At 43.2% G+C, this 20936-nt stretch overlaps 1 protein-coding gene across 1 annotated transcript in view; it reads left to right on the plus strand.

The window, feature by feature from the left end:
* Nucleotides 1-2998: 2998 nt before the first annotated feature.
* Nucleotides 2999-20936, plus strand: part of baiap3 (BAI1 associated protein 3) — a 32304-nt gene continuing 14366 nt past the window's right edge. Inside the window, exons 1-11 of the mRNA XM_086054996.1 lie at nt 2999-3143; nt 10629-10771; nt 17170-17257; nt 17564-17647; nt 18341-18448; nt 19118-19177; nt 19282-19348; nt 19790-20003; nt 20105-20149; nt 20625-20702; nt 20782-20887. Of these exons, the coding sequence (XP_085911122.1) occupies nt 10638-10771; nt 17170-17257; nt 17564-17647; nt 18341-18448; nt 19118-19177; nt 19282-19348; nt 19790-20003; nt 20105-20149; nt 20625-20702; nt 20782-20887 (984 nt within the window). The 5' untranslated portion in view covers nt 2999-3143; nt 10629-10637. The remainder of the gene's footprint in view (nt 3144-10628; nt 10772-17169; nt 17258-17563; nt 17648-18340; nt 18449-19117; nt 19178-19281; nt 19349-19789; nt 20004-20104; nt 20150-20624; nt 20703-20781; nt 20888-20936) is intronic.

The following is a 20936-nucleotide window of genomic DNA, read 5'->3' on the forward strand; positions in this document are numbered from 1 at the left end:
GGCGGAAAAATAACAGTGACACAGCTCAAGCTTCTCTGTTGTGCCTGTGGGTGGCGCAATAGGCACGCGGGTTAAAAACACAAATCGGCCACCTTATTTGGTACGAGTGCAGGTAATTCATGGCAAGCCAATCACAGAGCAAATAACATATACTGAAAATGTCACTATTATTATTTATATTTATATATATTTTTTAAAACACAATTCTTTCACACTTCCAAACTTTTGGGTTTGAATAGTGAATGTATTATATCCAGGAGCGAATAAGTCTAATTCCATATATGGCTCTGAATAAATAAATAAATAAATAAATAAATACATTAGCCAGGTTTTGTGCATTTCATGAGTACAGCACTGAGTGACGTTATGATAGTAATAATGACATCGCGTCAAACAATATTTCACTGAAAAGCCGTCCAGAGTAAGGCGTTTGCAACAGAAACCCTAGTCACAGAGAGAGGAGCAATGTGTTGACTGAATGAATGTAACCACATTTTTAGAATTTTGTGTCTTGCAGGAGTGAGTTTCACCATTAGGGGCCTTTGAGACAGTCGCCACGCCCTAACCACCTATACTCACCCCCAAAAGTAACAAGTTTTCCATTAAACTTCATATTTATTGCATTAAGTAGACGTTACACTATTAGAAATGCATATTGGTCAAGTTCCCATACTTTTTTTGTTTTAATAAACAAACTGTAAGGACGCAATGTACATTGTGAAATTGTACGAACTTCAAAATTTGTGAGCTTGCTGACAGGGTGGACAATCACAGCCTATAGGGTGGGCACTTTTGGGGTAATTTTAGCATGCCATGATTCAGTTAGCAAGCTGACTGTGTACAATACTATTTAATAATATATTTAAATTTCCACCTTTCGAATCTTGGTTCTGGCCTTGCGTGGGTTTTCTCAAGGTAGTCCAGCTTCTCATCACATACAAAAATATGCCTGTTTGGTTAATTGAAGATTGAAATTTTCCATAGGTGTTATTGTGAGTATGAATGGTTGTTTGTCTGCATGTGCCCTGCGATTGGCTCTCATAAAATCAGCTGGTATAGGCTCCAACTCACCCTAGTGAGGATAAGCACTATAGAATGGATCTATGCTGTCTGATAGTTACAGGAGGCCATAACAAAAAGGGAATTGTGTCATTTTATGGTGACATGATAGTGCAGCATTCATCAGGTCGCTATCAATTGAATCGTGACGGATTAATAAAATAATTAGTGGTGAGCAATTATACAGCGTGCACATGAGAACAGGTCATATAAATAACCTCTTCACTTGGTATTCAAGTAGGCAGAGGGAGCCAGCTGGGGAACTTCTCTCATGACGTGTCCATGGAAACAAGGCAAATGGGGGGGGCGGGCAGCGTTGTGGTTTTTGTTATTTTGCCTGGGATTATGTCAAAATGTAGCAAAATTAAAATGGGAAGTCAATTGTTTTGTTTTCCAACCAAATGAGTCCTCGAGTTGTTCTCCCCCTATGGGGCCGCCTGTCAATCACAGCTCAGGCTGGCCTTGCCATGGCGAGGAAGTGCCACACGGTTGAGGAGGTCCTTAAACGCCACAAGCAACGAATGCCAACACGCCCGAGGTTTTGGGTTCAATCAAATGAGGTGACTAGGGGTGAATTAATTTGAAATTGTTAACAGGCCCTATTATCCTCTTGAATGTGCCCTGAACACTCTTATATTGTTTTGACCATCACATGCGGGTATTCGGTACATTAATACTGCTGTTAGTTTTTATTCATGTTTGTTTTAATACAAATATATAAAGATATTCAGTTTTAATTTAACTAAGCAAGCACGTTCTAGTTTGAATAGAATAGCTCTGAACTGCATGATTTTTGAATCTGCGATGATATAGCGAATCATATTTTGTGCAAGAAGAGACACCTCTCGCCTGCTGGCATGTAATTACGTTCCTGTATCTATTTAAAGGTTTTCTGCACAAGTGCGTGTGTTCTCATGCACAAACAGTAAAGTGATAAATATGCCTTATACAGTATGTACCGTAATGTGAGTGCGTGCCATCTGCTTTGTCGGATTGGCATATGCTGTGCAGAGATCCATTGACATGAGCTAGTTTAATGCTCACCAGCATAACAGGAAGTGACATTTCCTGGTTAGTTAAATTTTAATTGATCCTCTATTGCCCAAAAAGTTGAAAATGAGGGAATTGAGGTTAACATGACATAAAGTTCTATCATAATTACTTCACAGAGGACACAGAGGACAAACGTCAAGTTCTTCAAGGCCAAGGAGAGACCTGACTTCCTTTTTTAGAGTCCTAATTAGACTCCTGACAAAAAGTATTTTTATGCCTCAAGTTGGTGGCAGAGTGGAAGTTTTGACGAGTTAAAGGGCAGAAGAAAGTTAAAGTACATGAAAGCCACTGTGACTGATGTCCAAGACCTGCACTTGCTATCTTTCCGTGAGGAGAAAAATCCTCTCAGAGCCAACCCTCAGCAACAGTCGAGTGATGCGTTCTGGTACAAGATGTGGATGGCGTATTTTGGAATCAAGTTGTTGTTGTTGTTGTTATCCTTTCGGTGATTATTTTCATTTATTTTATTTTATTTTGTTTTTTTTTGCCCATCATGCCTGCACAAGCAGAGAAAACACATGTCTTCTGATAGGTTGAGCAAAATAAATCAATTAGCAGGAACCCTAACAAGCAGAAAAACTTTTAGTAAATAAGGCCAAAAACAAAATTACAATATTTGAATTTGTGGATTAAAACATCACTCAAATCTTATAGAAACTTAAATAAAACTTATTTGTCAATAACTTTGTGTCGTCAAGACGTCCTAACAAGGCTACTGTAATTTCATAAATCTTATTTTACCGATGGATTAGAATGGTGATTTCTCCCACACTCGTTGAGGGACTTGAACTTATCACCACACTTCCTTTGCCCATATTTGGTCGCTCATCTGGGGAAAACGTGAGCTTGCCAAAGCGTCTCGAAGGTCTAAAAATGAGCTTTTCTCCGTCGCCTGTCACAAGAAAAACATCCATATCTTCACTGGCAAGTTGATCACACGCCTGAGCCGAGTCGTGGTTCCGCGCAGAGCAACTCTGAGCTGCGGCGACAAAACATTTGAGAGCGGACAACTGCCCGGAGGAGACACACAGGTAAGCTGAGCTGGACGTCTCGTCGTTTAATTAGCAATAACGACTGCTTCAGTTAGCATTTTATGTCAAAATATTTGTTTATATATGTTATTTTGTTATTCGGACTCACATTGCTATCATTTGCGAGTTTTGCCGGTTGACACCTGTTGAGCTATTAAAATTAACATTCACATATTAAAAGGGGGCTAAAGTTCAAATATGGTAACATGAATGCATATGTTTGACAATAGAAAGTTCAAGCCTTACTACTGGGAAGATATCACTTTTTTTCCCCACATGTTAATCTTGCCAAAATGACCAAAAAGTTACATTTATATTATTTAATACAGTCTGAGACGAGGTGATGGTGGAGAAACAGCCATGAAATTAAAAATAATGCTTTTTTTCTTTTCTTTTTTTATCAAATCAGGAGCACAAGCTTTCTCTGCATGTATGACATTCTTCATGTATTCAGGTTTGGGAAACGTAAACTCTTATTCCAGTTATATTTTTAGAAATTAGATACAGGTGCAGGTAATATAAGTTGCCATGGGAGACGTGTTATTATTTAGTCAAGCGAGGTCAGAGTAGCAGTTTTTCAGACACAAAAACTGCAACAATGTCTTCTGAAGTGTGGTAATTACAGAATACAGGTTGAAATCAGACAATGTCAGATGCGCTGGTGGGCTAACAGAGAGCCCCAGGGTGAGAGGAAGCAACGGTTTGCAACACAGAGCAACATATGTGCAAACGTCGGAAATCTCCATACCTAAAAATATCCTCCTATGTGTAACTTTGTCCTCTTTCCTTCAGAAGCCGGCTGACTCCGCTTTAGACTCATCTCCACGCAGCAATTAGTTGTGAATTAATCACCCTCGACCTTTTTATCATATTGTGCATCAGTGTTATTTATAGTGGTGGCTCGTGTTTTGTTCTCGTTGGCACTCAAGTAGGCACCATAACAGTATTGCTCATACGCCTTTCATTGCAGCATCGATGAGCGCCTTTGTCTCCTTTTCTTCTACTGTAAAGGCTGAGTTATTTCTAAAGTGTTTGGAGTGAGTGAGTGAGTGAGTGAGTGTGTGAAGTGAACTGAGGCCTTGTTGTCGTCGCACAAGCCGTACGGTGTCTGCCTGCTCGGCAAAGGTGCAGCCACGGCATGTAAAAGCTCTCAATTCCACTGGATTTTCCGCGCCGGATCAATGGCCGGGCCAAATCGGCTTTCAGGTGCTTTGACAGCAGCCACCAGGAGCTTTTGGGAATAGAGTGACTGACTGGATTTCTCTTTTCTTCTCCCTCTCAGATCTTAAAGGGGAAGTCAAGTCCCAAATTTTCTTAATGTGTTCTATGCTTCCCCACTAGTCTAAACATGGCATTCCGATTAATCGTGTGCGGTGGTTGAAATTTCAAAATACGATTTGCGGATGAACCCTGTTATCTACAGGCACAAGCTGTCACTTTGATCCACTTGTCACTTCAAGTTCTCCAAATTGAATTGATGGTTCATTGTCTCTCTGCATGAAAGGAGGATTCAGCAGAGGTCCATTTTTTTTTTTTTTTTTTTGCAAATGTAGAAACCTCAAGAGGCCTCGGGATTGATGCTTATGAAGGTCTGTCACCCTGCTAGATAATCTAAAAAAAGGGCAATAGCGACCTCAGTTCGTATGACATCATCACGCAGCGTAAGCCCCCAATGAAGCTAATAAAGTGGTCATGCCAGGGACCGGACCCCCCCCCCGAAGTGGTCACCAGTCAATCGCAGGAAGATTGCGAGACTTTATCTAATTTGAACCACTTCACTATTGAGGGCTCCTTCAAAGGTGTTTAGCGTCTGCTTGAAAGGATCCAGGCATAAAAAGTAGCCTCAGTGGATCCCTCTTCTTGTATCGCCTTCATCTTCCAAGCCCTCAAGAGGGCAGCCACGTGTCCAACAGTGTGTACGTTTAGCTGCGGTAGTGCGAGCCCATTAGGACATCAAGGCTTCTCTGCCGGCCTTTGGTGAAATTCCATTTACCTTTATGTACTAGCTCCCTTCCCTCCGCCGTTACCATAGAGACACTCAGCAAGGCGCCTTTGGCTGCCGGGGCTCATTGGCTCGCACGGACGAGACGCTGGCGAGCTAACGTTTCCCTGGCATGCCGTCGGCACCGGTGTCTGGGAGAGAGGCATTTTCTTGGCCTTGACTACTTTTCCCAGGCAGCTGCTTAAACATGCCCCCCACGATCCCCCACCCCACCCCGCCCCATTTCCCGATCGCTAGCAGTGAGGCCCGTTTTGTCACCACGGAGTGAAATCCTGTTGGGAGAGGTCCACGGCTGTAATTGAAATGCGCTCACCTGGGAGGCAGCCGCTTGTCGCTGTTGCCCGTCAACACGGGCCGCGCTGCAAATGACGGGCCGCTTCCCGCGGGGAGCATGTGACCCCAATCCCCCCCACCCCCCACCCACCCCGCCCTCAGCGCGGCGAAGGAAACATTTTCACTTTCAACGATACGCTTCGGGAGGTCTCTCGGAGATGCCGTCAAGTGAGTTGCCAATCGCGACGTAGGGGCAGCCGAGCATTAAAAACATCGAATCATTTTTCACATGGAGTGGTAGCAAATGGATACTTGGAATGCCACATTACTCACAGACTGGACTCACGTTTGGAAATGATGTTGAAATTATTGGTGTGGGCATACCAGTAAAATAAATACTTGTTTGTGACATGCATGATTAAAAAAAAACGAGATACTCTCGTGCAGCAATGTTCGGCGAACACTGAACACTAATAAAAAATATGTAACGGTGGGGGGGGGGGGGTTAGTTTTAGGCGGGCAACTGAACAGTGCGAGGTCCCACCCGGAAGATTTGAACTGCTTTGTGCTCTAACAACAAACGATGACGTCTGTACCTACTGGTCGGCCGGTGATCAATTTTATTCAAGAGGAGACGACAGGCGTTATTGTCTGAAAATGACATTACTTGATTATTAGGAAAAATTGTGATGTTTATGAGGATTATAAGGGGCGGGCGTGGAGTTAAATTACGTTTCCGGTAATTGCAGCTGGTGCATAGAAGACACCTGAGGCTTGATTTACTAAGGCCTGGTACACACATGGGAATTTATATATAATATTTAAAGATTTTTTTTTTTAATCTGTGAGAGACATGAAGCATGAAGATAGAAAGTCAGGGATTTAACAGTTTTGGTCATATTGTGTGCGGTCTGCTCCGATAATGATCCACGTAGTCGAATGTAGTGGAAGAAGCAAACAAACATAAAGAACTCGACCGCTCGATTGTGAAAGCCAGTAAGCCACGTTTTGCTTGTTTACTGCTTTTCACACTTAGGCGCGTTAAATGACAATTGGACTCTGTTGATAACCAAAACGGGAACACGTGCCTAGAAAAATAAACAATCTCTTTGATGAACTCAAGTGTGGACGATTATCAGCTATGTCTTGGATGTTGATAATGAGTGCTGACCACTCTGCTTATTCTTAGCGTGGGTCGGTTTTTTTTCCCCCCATTTAATCCGCATTTCCTATAATGGGCTTTTCATAGAACCGTAGGAATTTTCCGACACTTTCTCTCAGCGGGATACATTTGAAATGACCCATTCATGATATATGGCAGAGAAGACGAGACACTTGAGACTAATGGAGTGGATGCTCCGTGAGGGTTGCCAGATGTCAACTCCGCGGATCGATAAGGCTTCGGCCGCCGATGCAATTTGCGCTTCCTCACGTCCGACTTTGCCCGAGACGGGGAGTCGTCTGATTCATTCGATTGTTGCGCTAGCGATCGGTGTGCAGAGTATTGTGGTACACCTGCCGAATGTAATGAGATCAATACAAAACATAAATAAACCAACCCCCAAAAAAATTCTGTGCTAAAATTGGCGACTCGTCTCCGACTCGATTCAACTCACGTGACTCGAGTCCGTCACCTCTGGCCGTTACGAATGTAAATTGCATTCGTCTCTGTCTCTCTGCAAGTGTTGTGACTTTTGAATTTGTGAATGACTTCCTTTTAATCCGATTCAGACAAAAGCGATCCGGTTAATGATATTAATTCAAAACGGCGTCCACTCAGACTCCCATTCCGCTAATTGTCCTTCATTACACATGCCTAATAGCCCTCGCCATTGTTCTGCTTGAAGTGCTCCCGCCCGAGGCCCCTCTGCCTCACCAAGCTTCCCAGACGTGGCCTGTCAACTTTTTAAAAGAGTGTTCGACCGAGTCGGGCTGACTGTGTGGAACGGCGTCTCCATCAATCACTCGGGCTCTCTTGTGCATCTTGTCAGCCGTCCTTTTGTGAGCTTCCTCACCTCTCACTATTTGCTGGCTCACACAAAGGGCTTTTGCGAGACATTCGGGTGTACTAAAAATGCTCTTGGACTGCATTTACACCGCAGGTCCTAGTGCCCAATTCCCATCGACTGCCTATTATCCCTTTTTTTTTTTTTTCCCCCTGAATGTCTAAGTGCCTGCAAGTGACACTTATTCAATATTGTCATTGCGATTTACTATGCGCTTATTTTATTTTTTTTTTTTTTGCGAAGTCCTCTTATACATTCATTATACATAAATATAATACGTTGAAACACGGCATTCTGATTAATTTAGCGTTTGTGGAGTATAAGTTAAGTAGGAAAATGCACTTGCTTTTAGCCATCTCTGGGGGCGGCCATTTTGTCTTCTGTCGACTGAAAATGACATCACAACTGCTTACAACGACCAATCACAGCTGACCTGTTCTCTGAATCTGAGCCGTGATTGGTCGTTGTGAGCAGTTGTGAAGTCATTTTCAGTCGACAGAAGACAAAATGGCCGCCCCCAGAGATTGCTAAAAACGAGTGGATTAACACTTATTCCACAAACGCAATATTTATCAGAATGCCCTGTTTCAACTAGTGGGCGTGCATAAAACATATTCTTGAAAAAAATATGTTTGCATTGACTTCCGCTTTAAGCACTGAATCTACTCTAGACACTATTATAAATAATTAAGTAAAACTTTTTTATTATTATTTTTTTCCCCCCAAATTGTACCATTTGAAAATTGTGTTCTACTGCGTTGCGATTTGATTCATTTTTCTGTCCAAGTTTGAGTCTTCCCCTGAAGGATACGCCAATGGCTTCCATTGAAAAGATTTGTCTTATTTGATGATCACCACTCCTAAAGTCGCACATTTACATCCTATTTACTCCTGTTTAGCTTTACAATTGGTGTTTATTTTTAGTTCATTTGCATCACTTGCTTAGACTGATGTGTATCGACACCGATGCATTTTTAATTTTAGCCTTTACGTTGCAGCACTCACATGGACGGATAACCGTTTTTTTTTTACCCCCTCTTCTCATCGCTTGAAAGCAAAAAAAAAAAAATCTGAATTGTGCCACTCGCATGCATATGATGTAAAGCTTTGATATGTCTGAAAAATGAATGGTGGCCGTCTAGAGGGCTGACCAGCCGAAGCATTCTCAGGTGACATTTACAGTAGGTTATTATTAATGGGACTTCTGATGAATGAATGAAACAATGATGCAAATGTTCCCGGCAGTTACAGTAAATCTGATAAGGTATCAGCTAAGTAATGTGCTCTGTAAGCAAAATTGGGATATACGCTGCAGGTATTTATAGAAACTCAACCTTCTGTCAAGATTAAAATGATCAAATGCTAATAAAATGAGGATATGATTAGATAATCCTGTAAAGTGGCCCTGGGATTATACATTATCACTTTGAGTAAATGGGGGTGGGTGTGGGGGGGGGGGGGGTAGGGTGGGGTTGACTTGGGACAACGGGAGCTGATTTATGAAATATCATTTGTTGGTGATATTGCAAGGAAAACCCGCCCCGCGGTCGCCGTCTTGCGCCGCTCGGCTTCATTAAATCCATCGGACTTTATTTGAATCTTCTCTGCAGAGGGCTGTCATGTTATGAAGGTTACATAACTCTGTTAGTCTTGAAAGACAACCTTGAAGTGGAAATGAAAGCGAAGGACGTGCCAAGTGACTGGCAAAAATGTCTGCTTTTGTATAAATATTCTGCAGTATGTAACCGATTTGAATGCGTCACGTTTATACTGTTTGGACAATATTGCAAGATTGTGCTGGACTAAATAAAGAAGGTCAGACCTTGTGCGATTTTAGAAGTATTTATAAGTCACCTGTATGATGTCTCCTTTGGTCGAAATGATCAAGAAAATAAATCAAAAGCAAAGATTGTCATTTCACACGCGGAGGCACTACTTCATCCCCAAGGCACCGACCGGAATTACACTCGCCAGTTTGTGCATGTGGCACAGGCTCGCTCACGGGCACGTTTTCTGAAATTGGCAGCTCCAAATGATTTTCTTGGTTGTTTACTTTCCCGCTTGATAGGTGGGCAGGCACTCCGGAGACTCAACTGTTTGTATACAAGCAATTAAAAAGTCACATTGCCATAAATTGTCCCATTTGAATTCAAACTCACTGTACAAGAAAGTCACCTGTGACAGAAAGTCAAAGTTAACAAATGAAGTGCGTGCCCTGTACCAAGTGACTCAGAGTTAGTCTTACTGCACCGACACACACCGAACATTTGGGTAGTTGCTGTTCCACCAAAATATTGTAGCTGTCACTTGCGTGCTTATAAATTTTGCGAAAGTCAAGGACGTGTCAGCTACCTGTCGCGCCTGGATCCTAACAAGTGCTTTAATTCGCACAGTGTAAGTGATGTCGTTGGATTTTGGAACAAAAAAACCCAAAAACAAATCATATGAAAAGTGAAGCATTAAGTTTCAATCTTATGTAGAAGATTTTTATCAAAAAAAGTCGAACTGAAAATATCAAACAAGAAAATTTCCATTAGGGACGTGCGTGAGCAACCTAATTGATCAAGGAAATGTAGTCAACTCCCCATTCCTGATTGTCGTAACATTTTTCAAACTTGTACCTCCTCCAGGTGTCCCCGAGAAATGAATTTCAAGGTGCAGATGATTTCTTTCAACAATAACCTAAATGAGCATAAATGTCAATCGAGTGCTTGGCCAACACCTCAGACTGGCATCGGATCTGGCAAAGAGGGGAGGGATTCAACTGCAGTTGGAGGTTGCCATGGCGATGATAACTGACTAACGAGACATACAGAGGCCGGCTTGTTCCCGCCCTGTTGCTGTGTTTGGCACTGAAGCACTTGAAGTGGACCCGCAACAGAGCCGTCAATGCCCATGGCCCTTTGTGTTGAAAGCAATTGTCACTATTGCGCTTACTTTGTCACACATTAATCGTGTGTGGCTGCATTGGATGTGTGAACTTGCACTCCAAATGTTACTTTATGACACAAATGTTCCATATATATATATATAAAAAAAAAAAAAAAAAAAACTCTTAGTTCTTTGCTCAACTCTGGAATCGCAAGGTTCTCATTGCTCAAGAATGAATCATTGCCAAGTTAGAGGAGCTATTAAAAAAAAAAAAAAACTGACACAACCCCCCTAAATCCTTTGTCACTCTCCTTGTCTTTTGGGGGCCGACAGTGTAGCGCCATGACGACACTGCTGGACCTGAAGAGTAGCGTCTTGCGGCAGGTGCAAAGGAGCCAGTCGTTGAGGACCCGCAGGGAGTCGCCGCCCGCTGCCGGCAGCCCTCTCGGCCACTCCCCAGAGCCCTTATCCCGAAGGTGAGTCAAGAGTGGATGCACACAAACGCAACAACTATGACCTCAAGGAAGAAGAACAGACTGAAGAAACCATTAAGTTGTCACGTAAGACAAAACATTTATAATTACATTTTCAATACATTCGATCCCTCATGAGGAAATTCAACTCCCAAACTGCTCGGTTTTGTTGATGCATTATACATTTTATATTACATAAAAATAGCTCAAAATAAAATTATTGTATATACATTAAATTAATATTAAGTCTGACAGTACAGTAATAGGGATGTAACGATTAATCGTTTAATCGATTAGACTATTCGATTAATCGGTTTGATTAAATGTCTTTGAATTTTTTCCCATTCCAGATGCATACCAGATTTTGAATGTGTAGATCAAATTATGCGCTTGCACCAAACATTGCGTATTGCGTTTGTGGATGGCTGCAGCGCCGCACTAGCGCATAAAGCGCATCTAAAAAATCGAATCGAAAATCGGTAACTGAAAATCGAATCGAATCACGGGTTGAGTGAATCGTTACATCCCTAATGACAAAGTTAAACATTTCACTCATAAGCACAAAAAAAGGACAATTTATTTCAGCTGCTTTGGTGTTTTGTGCTACTGACTTTTATGTACATATTGGACACACATTCATAAACAATCTTTCTCCGATTTGTTTTCAGTCAGCCAGCGTCACCTTCATAACCACCCGGCTTGTTCTAAACACAGCTGGTGTTCATTCCGAAGAATTGGACTCATCAAACATACTATTACAATGTCAGGCTCCAATAGCCTCACAAATGCCTTCCTGTACTGTATATCACTTAGCGCCATGTGGTTCGTACGTACGGCGAGCCCACTGCTGTTTCTAAATGTATTCTTTGCATCAACGTGTGTGTATGTGTTGCACATCAGTGTGTGGCTTTCAAATTGTGCACTGCGTTTCTAAATTGTGTCTGGCCACCATAAACACATTATGGTGTTCGTTAGCATTGACTCGCTGTGTTGCTGTCAAACTTGAATTTGTCACAACAAGCCTCAGGATCAGATGGAGAAAAAAAAAAAATGTCATGATGAAACGGTAATATACAATCGTATGTATGCGTTATTATCTCTATTTTCTTGTCGTTCTTATCAATATTTTAATCTGTGCCAAGCCTCTTGAATGAACGGATGCTGCACTGTAACTATGGTGACGTCTACTCAAATGGACACCTTATCTGCATTTCAAAGCCATGCCACTTGAATAAATACCGTAGATGCCACACCCTCTTTTTTCCCGCTTCAATGGACGCCTCAGCCCTAATTAATCACTGGATGTGTCGGGCCACTTTAAAAAAATAAACGCCTCGCCACAAACATTAAGACTAATGCTCTAATGGATGCCTTACCCCATTTGAGCACCAGCTGTGTCACACCGCTTGATGAAATAGATGCCAAACCTCAATTACAGGGACTTCTGCTAAAGTGGGTGCCTTACCGCAATTACTTACTGGGGAGTCAGGCCAGTTGAAGAAATAAATGCCACACCTCAAATTTAAGGACCTCAACTCCTATGAACGCCTTACCCTAATCGATCACCGAGCTTATTGGGCCACTTGAAGAAATACCGCACCCCAAAGTTAGGGACTTCCATGCCAATGGATGCCTTACCCCAATTGATCACCAGGTGTGTTGGACCATTTGAATAAATACTAAAAAATGTTGCACCTTAAATAAAAGCCTCTTTTCTCCAACAGGTTACTGTATCAGTCAGTGTATAAAAGTACAGTATCAGAATAACTATAATATTATTATGAGATAAAAGAAAACAATTGTCCTTGTACATTTGTACAAAACAGTTGTCCTTACGCCTAATAGTCGCCTCGTAATCTCTGCAGTTGAGTAAACAAACACAATCAGCCACTATTGAAGGAATTGCAGGAATAAATCTGAATATGTCAAGTATTGTGTGTACGTGTAAATGCGTGAATATGTACTGTTAGCGCTGTTGTGGTGCTGCGTTTTGTTAATCCCACACATGTGGCTAAATGCTCTTGTTTATCTTTGTCTTCCCTTTTTGATTCCATGCAAGTTTGCCGTGTGCTTGTCTCGTAGCAACAAATCAAGCGACACAGGTGAAATCCCCCCGCCCCCCCCCCCCCTTAAGATCCCCACGCCTTCTCCCTACCACCAGCTCAGTCTTGTTTTGAAACCTCATCTGAAGCAAAAAAACAACAACTAATAGTATGGACCTGGGGTTACCATAGCAACCTAAACCCAGGCTTTGCTGCCTCGACGTGAACTTCCCTTGTAATGACGCCCGTGTTTATTTTTAACACAGAGGACGACCTCGGGTGGCGCGCTGAACCTGTTTATCTCCTCGCGTATCGCTCTGATTAAATATTTTAATAAATGCATATTCCAATCGGCTCCGGCAGGATCCTCTTTTTTTTTTTTTTTTTTTTTTTGTCTCCTTCCTTTAAATAGTTGTCTGAACTGTCAGTACCGTGCATGTCATTCCTCATTTCCCATGCGGGCTCCCTGGTGTTAAAGCCTCCCCGCTGAGCCGCCACCGTGCACGTACGCTGAGAGCTCATCATTAGAGGCAGGCTGTTGATCTTTGTTCGCCATTCACATCACCGTACACACACCTGCACTATGGCTTTAATTGACAATGGAGGCTGGCCAGGTCGATCATTTCTATTTGAGAAATGTAGTGTTGTGCGCGTGTGCACTAATTACGTTGGGATGCGACAATCAGGTTCCAGCCAGCAGCGGTGGACTTGGCACTTTGCATTTCTTCTTTGCCGGGATCTCATTAGCAGGTTTGCCAGCTCCGTGTCACTGCTTTTTAATCAGTGCCTGCACAGAGGACCAGCACACTGGGAGCGCGGACCTCCATCGAGGGGAATAAGCGGCCCACTAAAGAAGTTTAAGATTCAATGCTAAGTCAGTCCTCATTAGTTTAGCGGAACTGTGCCCTGGTGGCACTAGCAGGTGTCCACTGAATTCTTCTACAATTTTGCTTGGATCTACACTAGAGATAGACCGATATGTTTTTTTTCAGGGCCGATACCGATTATTAGTGGTGAAGGCGACCGATAACCGATATTTGGAGCCGATATTAATTTTTTTTTCTCGTAAAAATTAAAATATTGGCATCAAAATCTAAAAAAAAACTTTTTAAAAAATTGTTAACTTTGTTGAAACATCTTTCAGCACAAGTTTATTACAATTTTTTTCAGATTTGTATAATGTAGATTTTTTTTGAGGTATTATTACTAAAAAATTTTGACAATATACATCTTTGGTACCGAATTCTAACAAAAAAATTCAGGGAGCACCCTGGGTCGTCAGCATGTCTTAAAAAGTGATAAAAAAAATAGCTCCATATAGTTTTCGACTAAATGAAGTTCTCCAAAATTTCAAAATGACAGAAAATTAAACTTTCACATATCTTAGTTTTGATTCCAACACAGTTTTAAATTTATTATCGGCCATCAGATGTTTTAAAAAGGCTGGTGCCGATATTCGTCAAAACGCAGAATATCGACGCCGATAATTAGCCCGGCCGATAATCGGTCTACCCCTAATCAACACTAAATCAAACTAGTGACTGTCACTATACGCCGTCTTTTAACTCTGTAGGCTAAATATGGAGGCCTCAGTGACAAAAACATGAGAATAATTCTGGTTCCGTTTTCTTTTTGGCTCGTGCCACTGAAGGAAAAGACAAGATTCTATCTTCTAGGTGAGCGCTTTCCATCGGTGACTCCTTCTTGCCTAATCAATTATGTAATTAGAGCATGTGAGCGTAGAAATCAGTGGGGGTAGGGTGTTAGTGCATGTCACGCGCATCCTCGGGCGGCGATAAGAGCCGCAGAGCTGATACGACGCGAGTGACAAGCGTGTGACAATCGGATTTCTGTAACCCCAAAAAAAAAAAGCATGGTGTTTGATCGGAAGCCATCACATGGTCTTTCATGCCGCCGCAGTCAGTGATGCGCGCACGAGTAATTGCTGTGTACGTGCTGCCACAGTATGTTGAAGTTTGAAAACGAGCGGCCGCTTGTCACCTCCACTTTTTCAATAAGCCGTCTTCATGTTTGCCTCCCATCCCCGCGCCAGCCCAGACGGGAGGGGGGGGGGGAATGTAATTGAAACATTGGGAATGAATTCAGAAAAATACCTTTGACTCAAAACAACATGAGAACCTGTTTCCTAGCAACATCAAGCCACTTTTTCTTTTTCTGGTGACGTGAGCAAGACTGACTGTCAAGTGCGTTGTGTTTATTTCATTGTGTCAGATCAGGCATCATTTCGAAAAAAAAAAAAAAAAAAAAAAAAAACAACAAGTCTTGTCCCAAAAGCTGGGAACAAAAGATCCGACAATGTTTAGCCAAATCCCTCCGGCAGTAAGACTGACAGAAGACTGAACAGATTTGTGCTCACTACAATGCCCACGACAATTAAGAACGGATGTGGAGGGAATTGAGGGTCTCAAAGCGAAAGGATGACGCCGGAGTGGAGCTTACCCGTCTAACGAAAACAAAAACCACTATAGCAATCCTTTTGTGAGCCTCACTCACTTTAGCTACACTCCAACAAAACACAGTCCATCTATGGGAGTATTTTGATTTCCACGCATCTTAACTCTAACCCGGTTGAGCGGTCAAATATTTCAGCAGGTTTAGCCCAACAAGTGATTTTTTTTTTTTTTTTTTTTTTTTTTTTCAACCCAAGCAGCGGGAGCTCGACTAGCTCCCCCAGCATGGCTGCCATTAGTCTTCATCAATACCTCAGGGCTTTACCATCTGCTCCCCCCGCCATGGCGAGAGTCGGCGGGCGGCGGCGGGGATGGGCTGCCACACAACCCGCTGCGATGCGATGACGCCAATAAACGAGCGCGTGACGGGGGCCTCGCATAGACTGGCTCCACCGCAGCGTAATATGACGAGGGTATGGGAAACGGGTGGGTGGGCGAGGGTTTTCGGGAAAAGGCCGATCCCCGCCGCTGTGCACATCAGAGGTGGTTTCCATCCAAGTCGGCGGGTGGTGGAAAGCGAGAGAGATTTGGTAAGGGTTTGCAAGTGGCATTCCCAAGGTGCTGGAGCTTCCTACTCAATCCATTTTTTTTTTTTTTTACTCCCATCAGCTCTCTAAACGTCACCATGACGACCGGGCGGCTGGCGGGAGTCCGGGAATTCTCTCAAACCTGGACAAAAATACGATTAGCATTTTTGCACACAGCTGTGCTCATTTGATTAAAAATAGATCCCAGAGAGCAGCCATGGTGGAGTCCAGTTCAGTCTGTCATGACAATCCTAAGACATTCGCAGACTACTTTAGTCCAATAGACATTTATGAGACGGTTCAACTTTAAAGGGAAAGTCAACCCAAACATGTTATTTTCAAGAAAGGTTTCGATGCAAGCCCACTAGTTGAAACGAGGCATACTGATAAATATTGCGTTTGCGGAATAAGAGTTAATCCACTCCTTTTTCGCCATCTGGGGAGCCGGCCATTTTGTCACTTCTGTCGACTGAAAATGACATCGCAAGGGCTCAGGTAACGACCAATCACGGGTGACCTGTTTTCTGAAGCTGAGCCGTGATTGGTCGTTACCTGAGCCCTGAGCAGTTGTGACGTCATTTTCAGTCGACAGAAGTGACAAATTGACCGCCCCCTGAGATGGCTAAAAAGGGGTGAATTAACTCATATTCCACAAACGCAATATTAATCAGAATGCCGTGTTTCAACTAGTGTCCTGTTGGGAAAATATTCTTGGAAAAAATGTGTTTGGGTTGATTTCCTCTTTCATAGTTTAAGTGAAATGACAAGTAACTCCAAGTCGCCTGGCTCTCTTTTAGAAATCTTGTTCGTGCAGAGTTTGTGATCCTAGCAGCTCCCAACCGGTCCTCCGACCATTTCAAGACTTTCTGGCGTGTCTGTAAAAAAAAAAAAACCTTTCAGCATGGATCAAAGTTAAAACAATTAGCGGATTTTTTTTCTTTTTTACTGTTAGCACTTCACAGGCAAACAATGTCTTTGAAGGGCTAAAGACAAAACAGCATGAGAAATGATGCACTGCGGAAAAAAGGAGCAAAAATTTCAGACATTCATTGACGGTTGCCTGAGTCAAATTCTACACATCAGATGGTTTGACAGCATTACCAATAAAGCTGCTGTAAAAAAAAAAAAAAAAGAACTCAAATCAATGGACTAAAATGGGAACATTGAATACATACTCAGCTTGTCTGCAAGTAAAGTTGAATCTACAAGGAAAACCTCAATCCCCAATCTGCTGGCTCAAAACAATCAACCCAACCTTGTGTAAAAAATAACCCAATCCGTTCCAAATCCAGAAAGACTAGGCTCGTTCTAAACAACCTCATTCATTTAATCAAGCGTCTTGTTTTTTTTTTCCTTGGCAGGATCTCCGAGGAGAGCATGGAGTTCTTTGAGCGTATGAACACCATTCTGCAGAAACAGGAGAACATGCTGCAGGCCGGCCAAGCCGAGGTAACCTCCCGCCCAACTTCCACCTTTCCATCTGTTGGCAGGCCAACGACACGCGGGCAAGCAAGGAGCGAGTGGGCAGCGCCGCAGCCCGTGCCCGCTCCGCCGTGACGTCTGTGAACAGACGGACCGGGGCCAGCGTTTGCTTTGGAAGCTGGTCAATAACGAGCTGCTCTCAGTGGTTATGTTTCTTCCTCCAGTCTTATCAGCGCGTTGACAAAGAGTTTGTCATCACCCCAACGTGGCGTCATCGTTGCATCCAAAAAACAAGTTGATTATAAACTCTTCCTCTGACTGTTCCTAACACAGTGCCAAAGAGGAGCCTGCACCGTGCCGCCGCCACAAGAACATGTGGACCAGGCCTTTATCCAGGACAGAATCAGCAGGACGGAGGTTTGTTAGCACCACTGCTTAATTTACCTTAAGGCCCTGATACACCAAACCGACGTCGGAGGTCTTTAAGCGCCGTCTGATTGGTGTAGCGGCCACCGTCGTAGTGTCGTAACCCGTCTGTAAACGTCTTGGGGGCGTTTACGTTTGTTGAATCGGCGTCGCCAGTCGGGACATTTGGTCACTCTGATTGGCTGTTAGCTAGCAAATCAGCGCGCGGAGCACCAACGTGAATTGACAAATGCGGAAAAACAGTGAGCACGCCTCCCCTGCCTTAATCTCCTTACAAGTACAAGAGCGAGGGTTGACGATGTAAGTATTTCACAAGAAGAATAGAGCCGAATGCATTGTTTACGTTGCTATGATCCGCCCCCGGCCAACATCTTTCCGGTTGGGAGTTTTCTAACCGTGAGAAATGGTGACTACCGCCGCCGATGGTATGGAAGGGTATTGCATCTTATGCATGCGCAGAAGGTGCTTTAATGGTCAGCGTCGCTGTCTGTCGTTGCCGTGTGTTTTGCCAGCGTGACGTTCCGGCAGCCGGCCGGACGCCACGGGGGGTAAGCGTCTGTCGCTGTTGGTGAACGTCGTTTTGGTGCACCAGGGCCTTTACACATGAAAATGCAATGACAGAAAGAATGCAAATGGTATATAAGGACGTGAGTGTCGCAATTCAGTGTTTTCTTTCCCATGCAGCTGGACCTGCTCTACGAGGAGGTCGTGTACACAGTCGTCAACCGAGTGGGGGTTCCTTCATCAGAGCATGTGACGAGTGACGAGGAGCTTTTTGCCTACCTCCTGAAGGTATTGTAACGCATTTCCCCAAAATATTAGAAACACATCAGAGTAGCCGTATGTATATATATCACACACACACACACACACACACACACACAAAACAGACATGGCAAGGCACAGAGAAATATGAGGGGGAAAAAAAAAGCACCCGAGGGGAGCTCATCCACGCTGGGAAGAATAACAGCGCACAGCCACAGTGAGCACCGCCAGCACAGAGACCCCCCCGTCCCAGAGACCCCCGTCCCAGACTGACCAGAGTAGACCCGGGACATGGCGCAGGGGCCCCGGGTCCCCAGGAGAAAGCCAGCTACACCTCCCAGCACGGAGGCCTCCCATGAGGAAAACACCGGAGCTTAAAGCTTAAAAAAAACAAAACAGAATAAACAATGAAGCTAAAAAAACAAAAAAATGAGTTGAAAACTAAAAGACAGTAAGATTAGATAAAAAATAGGCCTAAATGTAAAAAGTCCCCCAAAAATGAGGGGTGACGGCAAAAACCTGGCATCCTTTGTCATGATGATACCGAAGCCGTGATATGACATCTATTGCCATGTCATGCCAGCTATTGCCGGCTTCTTGTGCGCACGCAGTGAGCGGCTTTCATCCTCTCTGTATAGAGTCTGTTCCCAGGAGCTCATGAAAAACATTCTTGTTTTCATTTCCATCTTGAAAAAGGTGTTTGATATCTGCGAGGAGGAGCATGACATCATACTCCAGAAAGTACAAGAATCCAAGGTGAGATTGATGCAGAATTGCACAAATGTTTGTAAAAACAAAACAAAAACCAGCCTTCTTCATGGTGTCAGTTATTGCAGCTATTTAGTGCGTTTCATTCACAGAGAGCCACTTTTTCCCTGAGAGCTTCTGTCTTGAAAGCTAAGAATCTGCTCGCGAAGGACGCCAATGGTAAGACACTTCACGTATTCAATCACCTCTCCCTGGCCAGAGCTAATATATTCTCCGTGATGCCACTGAAAATGCTTTTAAGCGCACTTAGCAAAATAGTCAAGTTGTTTACCTCTCATTTGCTAATAGCATTTTAAATGCACAGAGGTGCGCTGTTGATTGATTGTGAAAGAATGACACTTTGAGTTTTTTTTCAAGCTCGTATGAGTGAGAGTGAGTGAGTTGTGAGAAATATGTATCAAATGGGAACAATAAAGAAATATGTTCACAAAGACAAAATATTATGTCCAAACCAGGTCATTTCAGCAGTTTGATATTATAGTCAGCGCATATCACTTGCCCGCTGATATAGGCGTTAAAAATGAAAACTCCCAAATTGGGTGCTTGCAACTGCGGTGTAAATCTGCTGTGCGTGCGAATCAGAATCTGTTGTGTGTCCAGGCTACAGCGACCCCTACTGCATGTTGGGCATCCTGGAGGGCCAGAGCCCGCGGGAGCCCGAGGAGAAGAAGGAGAGGAAGTTCAGCTTCAGGAAGAGGAAGGACAAGTTGGAGAAACGCTCCAGCACCAAGGAGGCGCTGCCGGCCAGGTGCATCCAGGTGACCGAGGTCAAGGCGGAGACCCTCAATCCCGTCTGGGATGAGCACTTTGTCTTGTGAGTTTTTTTTTTTTAACCTTTCGTGATGATGATGATGATGATGATGATATATCACTCAAAACACCGTGAGCACTTCTCTTTTGTGTTTGTATTCACAGTGAAGTGGATGACGTCCACAGTGACTTGCTACATTTGGACATTTGGTAAGATTAGGGGAGTTAATTCATTTGAATGAAATTCTTCTCCCTTCATAATGTAATAATTGATTTGCATGTGATGCAAACCAGCATTGTATGGCTCTTAACATTAAAGCATGATTCAGGTGCATCGTGAAAATGTGGCGTTATCAGGATTTTTTTTTTTTAGCATTGAATCCAGGGGATAATATGACCCCATTCACACAAGAGTTCATATATTTTCCTACTGGCCACAATATTAGGTACACTTACACAATCGAATAATATCTGGTAAAGGTATAAAAACGTTGCCTTAAGAAGAAGGCATAGCGAGGGTCTATTGATCGATTACTTATGATTCATAGACTTCTAGCTTCAATTATAAGATTAAGTGCAGTCAGACCTGACGCTTAGGCTCCAAAAAGTCCTCATATTCTCTTTGAGATTTGATTATATTGATGTTCTTGTGACTGAAAAGAGAAGGCACTCTTTTTCTCTCCAGGGATCACGATGACGACGTCTCTGTGGCTGAGGCCTGCAAAAAACTCAATGAAGTCAGTGGACTTCGAGGAATGGGAAGGTATTATAGATTTTTTTTTTTTGACTTGGTTAATTGTTTCTTTTCAAAATAGTACAGCACAATCATACCACTCTGTTAGGTATTTTAAGCAGATCGCAAAATCGGTGCGTGCCAACGGATCGTCATCATCCGGCTCCGAGGAGAATGCAGACGACTTCTTGGGATGCATCAACATCTCTTTAAATGTGAGAGAAGTTGCGATGTTTTGAAGTGAAAGTATTTCCTCCGGATGGC

This window comes from Filicampus tigris, chromosome 16, assembly GCF_054856515.1.
Source record: "Filicampus tigris isolate MCC_2025a chromosome 16, RoL_Ftig_1.0, whole genome shotgun sequence".
In the NCBI taxonomy this organism is placed as follows: Eukaryota; Metazoa; Chordata; class Actinopteri; order Syngnathiformes; family Syngnathidae; genus Filicampus; species Filicampus tigris.